At 53.5% G+C, this 5,018-nt stretch overlaps 1 protein-coding gene across 1 annotated transcript; it reads left to right on the top strand.

Moving 5' to 3' along the window:
- The first annotated feature begins 1,029 nt into the window (after positions 1-1,029).
- LOC123127584 (BTB/POZ domain-containing protein At1g67900) lies at positions 1,030-3,831 on the top strand. The gene is made up of 4 exons (XM_044547333.1): positions 1,030-1,291; positions 1,381-1,450; positions 1,683-2,903; positions 3,041-3,831. The coding sequence occupies exons 1-4, from the start codon at positions 1,230-1,232 to the stop codon at positions 3,569-3,571; spliced, it is 1,884 nt and encodes a 627-aa protein (XP_044403268.1). The 5' UTR covers positions 1,030-1,229; the 3' UTR covers positions 3,572-3,831.
- The last annotated feature ends 1,187 nt before the right edge of the window (positions 3,832-5,018 follow it).

A 5,018-nucleotide genomic window follows, 5' to 3' on the forward strand; every position in this document is an offset into this window, starting at 1 on the left:
GTACCACTTGTTAGAGATATGATAGGCAAAATCAACTCGATGAAGAATGAAAACAAGCAGGAGACACGAGATTTTAACATGGAAAACCCTTCCAACACAACGGGGAAAAAACCACGGTTGTTAGCCAGCCCATCTTCACTATATCGAGGGAGGTTACAAACACCGGGGATTTACAACTAATCAACGTATCCCGCGCGACGGTTGAGGTATATATAACACACGTGCTAGGTCAATATTGATTCCGCAACGGACTCACTCCGCTCACTCGTCAGAAGTTAGTCTTTCCCTTTATACTTGAATTTTGAGCATAACATAACAATTTGAAGATGAAAAGCCCTCATCTCCCCCAGAGCCGCCCTCGCGAGGACTAAAAGCCTGACTTATGTACTATCCAGAATCGAGGCAGCAGCGTAGAAATTCTTGTGACTCAACAGTGGACCTATCTTTTTTTTCCTGATCCATTGTAATGTTCACCTAGCCTATATAGAATTTTGTTATTAAACCTTTTGTATGTAGCAGTAGTGGTAGTATTGATTTTGAGCCGGAATTATTAGCTGTTTTATGACAAAGAAGGCGCATCAAGTAGATGGCCAACCCAGCCCCTGCAGCTAGGAGGAGTCCATCCTGCCCGTGATCCCTAGCCGAAACCTGCAAGATCCTGCCCATTTCTCTTGACTTGTGCTGCATCTGCATTGCCCCTCTCCTCTCTGGTCCCTGTTTTCATATGTCCACCTCCAACCCGAACCTCATCTCGATTTGAAGAGCGTCGCAAGCAGCACTGAAAGTTCACCAAAATGGACTGCTTCGGTGCCTTAAGGCACCTACCTTTATGTCTATGATATGTGAACCTAACAGATGGTTGACCCACATGTCAGTGACCCAAAGGCAGGTGCCTTCAAGGCACCGAAGCTGCGTCCGCAAACAGTATATGTGCGCATAGTTGGACTGCATATTCCTGTTCCCCTTCCCTCTGATAAAATCAAATCAAATCTGACGACACCTCGAATTAGGAGGCTAGTGAATCTGGGGAAGGCTTCTCTCTCCTCCCTCCAACCACTTGCTTGTGCATGCATGAATCATGATATAAGTAGAAGTAGAGCCACCTCCAAGCCACGGCTCACACAAAGTTAGCACTCATCCTCACTCGCCTGCTGGTGGTTATAACCAACCAACCAACCTCCTCCGCTCACTCAAACCTCCTTCCTCTGTTTAGTTACTACTCGGCCACCATGAAGTTTATGAAACTTGGCACCAGGCCCGACACCTTCTTCTCCTCCTCCGACTCCGAGAGGTACGTGCTGATCCTCATTCCGCGCGATCTCTGTCAGATTGTTTCTTGTGCGAGCTTTGTGCGTGATTCCGCGCTTCTTTCTGCTCCAGGTCCGTGTACACGGAGGTGGCCACTGACCTGCAGATCCTGGTGGGCAAATGCCTCTATCATCTCCACAAGGTAATGGACGATCCAATCCAAGAACCAGATTCATTCATGTCTCTCTCTCTCTCTATGTGATTCCACAAGAAACGATTTGTTTTCTGCGCATGTTACGATCGCAACCTCTGACTGTTTCTCTAATCTTAGGTTGCATTGCCATGCAAGAATTGATTTCCTGGTTTGTGTTCGCGGTTGGAAGGAATCTCTTATCGATCGGATCCTGACAAGATTGTTTGTTTCCTGATGACAGTTTCCTCTGCTCTCCAAATGCCTGCTTCTGCAAGCGCTCTGTGCCGAGTCCGGCTGCGGCGGCGACGGCGACGTCATCGAGCTCGCGGGCTTCCCGGGCGGCGCCGAGGCGTTCGAGGTCTGCGCCAAGTTCTGCTACGGCATCACAATCACCGTCAGCGCACGCAACCTCGTCCCGCTCCGCTGCGCGGCCGCTCACCTCGGCATGTCCGAGGCCGCCGACCGCGGGAACCTCGTGGCCAAGCTCGACTCCTTCCTCGCCTCTTGCCTCCTCCGCCGCTGGAAGGACGCGCTCGCCGTGCTCCACTCCACGCGCCACAACGTGCCGCTGTGCGAGGAGCTCGGCCTCACCTCCCGCTGCGTGGACGCCGTCGCCGACCTCATCGCCAACCCTGCCGTCGCCGTTGTCCCCGCCAAATCCACGTCCGCGTCCCCCTGGTGGGCGCACGACGTCGCGGAGCTCGGCGTTGATATGTTCTGGCGTATCATGGTGGCCGTGAAATCGACCGGCGCCGTCAACGAGAAGACCATCGGCGACGCGCTCAAGACGTACGCGCGCCGGTGGCTGCCCAACGTTGCCAAGGACGGGCTCGCCGCGGAGCAGCCGTTCGACCACGCCGTCGGCGCCAGCGTGAAGCAGATCACCACGAGGCACCGCCTCCTCCTGGAGAAGATCGTGAGCCTTCTCCCGGTGGACAAGGACGCCGTCTCCTGCGCCTTTCTCCTCAAGCTCCTCAAGGCGGCCAACATCCTGAGCGCGTCCCCCGCGTCCAAGGCAGAGCTGGTGAGGAGGGTGGCATGGCAGCTCGAGGAGGCCAGCGTGAGCGACCTGCTCATCCCGTCAGTGTCCTGCATGAGCGACATGCTGTACGACGTGGACGCCGTGGCGGCCATCCTCCACGAGTTCGCACTGCGGCACGCGGCGGCCACCGCGCCGGCGAGGAGCCCCGACGACAACAGCCCGGGACGGTCGGACGGGCACCGGCGGTCGAGATCCGACGAGAGCGTGGGGTTCGACGGCGCGCGACGGTCGTCGTCGGCCGCGCCGGTGTCGCAGTACGCGTTGGCGAGGGTGGGCAGGCTAGTGGACACGTTCCTGATGGAGGTGGCCAAGGATCCCCACCTGCCGGTGGAGAAACTGCTCGCGATTGCCGAGGCCGTGCCTGACAGCGCTCGCCCGGAGCACGACGGGCTCTACAAAGTCGTCGACTCGTACCTGAAGGTGATTTCTTTTTTCAATCCTCAAATTCGTTGTGTCGCAGCGCAGACCCCTACTTGGAAGTTGGATAGTTTTTCGACTTGTTTGCATAAACAATGGAGAGTTCTGATCTGTCAGTTTTTTTTTTCTGTGCATTGCAGGCGCATCCGGAGATGAGCAAGAGCGCAAGAAAGCGGCTGTGCCGGGTGCTCAACTGCCGGAGGCTGTCGGAGAAGGCGTGCTCGCACGCGGCGCAGAACGAGCTCCTCCCGCTCCGCGTCGTGGTGCAGGTGCTCTTCTTCGAGCACGCGCGGGCGGCGGCGCTGTCGGGCGCGCCCGTCGCCGGCGAGCTGCCGAGCAACATCAAGGCGCTGCTGTCCAAGTCCGGGTCGGAGGAGGACGACGCCGACCGGGTGGACGAGCAGCGGCTCCGCGCCCTGGCGTCGGGCGCGTCCCCGGGGGACGACTGGAGCGTGGAGGGGCTCCGGCGCGCGGCGTCCAAGATCGCCACGCTGCGCATGAAGATGGAGGAGGACGACGAGGACGACGAGGAGTTCGTGCGCAAGGCCGGGCTGTCGCGCAGCGCGTCGCTGCGGTTCAGGGCCTTCTGCGCTATGCCGACGGGGAACCCGAAGCGGATGCTCAGCAAGCTGTGGCCGCTGGGAAGAAGCATCACCGCCGACCGGCATTAGCAGCATAGTACCACTAGCAGCCAGCCAGCCATTAGGTTTTTGTAATTTGCTTCTTCCGTCGCATATTTTTGTTGGGTTGTCTACCTTGCCCAAGGCCTAAGGTTGTTTTGTTTCTCTCTTCCTGTAGCTGCGAGTGATCATGCATAATTGTCAAAATAAATCAAATAGGAACTGCACAGGTTACTTCTATATATTGTATACTATTATACCCGCTGCTTTAGTACAACTTTAAGAGAGTATGATTTTTTGAGAATTATCAACCCGATCGAGTGGCAACGCCTGACAAAACACGGTCATGATGATAAGCAGTTTCGAATCATGTTTGATAGTACTACGTACAAAAAAGAGGCCATCCATCACCAAGCACTATCTTCTTTTCCGTGTCTTATGATTGCCATCCACTTGGCAAAGAATTGCATCTAGAAGAGTTAAAGAAAACAAGGACAGAGAGAGAGAGAGGGAGAGATGAGCATGGATGAAAAATTCCACGGGAGAACAATGCACCGAAGATATAGTATAATAATTTTTTTTAGCATCAGTACAGACACAAGCGCTCATATATACGCGCATACATTCACCCCTATGAACGCACGCACGCACACCCTACCTCTATGAGCATCTTCGAGAGACTGAGCCGGCATATCATCTTGAGATTTACGAAGTCACCGTAGGCGCCTCGTCGTCGACGGGATCGTCTCCTCCCACTGAAAGCGCATCGCCGGAAATTCTGAAATAACTTCAGGAATACTACGAGCACCAGGATTTGAACCCTGGTGGGTTCGGGATACCACTGTCCACCTAACAACTCAACCACAGGTTGATTCGTAGATATAGTATAATAATTATCTTGCCTTTCAACGTGAAAGATCCTCTTTGTTAGGTCTGGCGCGTGTGGAGGGTCCGAATAAGTTATGTGCGCGCGGCTTGATGATGATGGGATGATGAGAGCTCACCTCAGCTCCAAACGTTGGGTCAGCAACCACTGAGCCAGCAGCAACAGCTCAGCATGGCCTGCCCTAATTTTCTAGGCGCCTATGATGGTCGATCTTCAGCTTCTTCCTCATCAGTGGCATGGGGGCAGCCTCATCCACCTCAGGCCCCAGTGCCGCTTCACAATTCAGAGAGGCTATGTCGTGTCCTGGAGAAATTTCTTCGCTAGGGTACAACATCTACCGATTTGCTATTATTGATCTTTTGCGACGTGTCTCAAATTGTCTAGAGGTTCATCATTGCTTTTCTTTCCCTGCCAATGTCCCATCTTAATTGTTGTCAATTCTGATTACTTAGTGGAGAAAAATGTGTCACGCTCCATTTTTGAATGCATGTAGCTTCTCGTCACTTTAGTCTGTTTATTATGTCTCGATAAATAATATTTAGAGAGTTGTTATAGATCACTTGATTCTTTTTATAAATGTCATTTTTATTACTTCCTTCGTTTCCGTATACA

This window comes from Triticum aestivum, chromosome 6A, assembly GCF_018294505.1.
Source record: "Triticum aestivum cultivar Chinese Spring chromosome 6A, IWGSC CS RefSeq v2.1, whole genome shotgun sequence".
Taxonomy (NCBI): Eukaryota; Viridiplantae; Streptophyta; class Magnoliopsida; order Poales; family Poaceae; genus Triticum; species Triticum aestivum.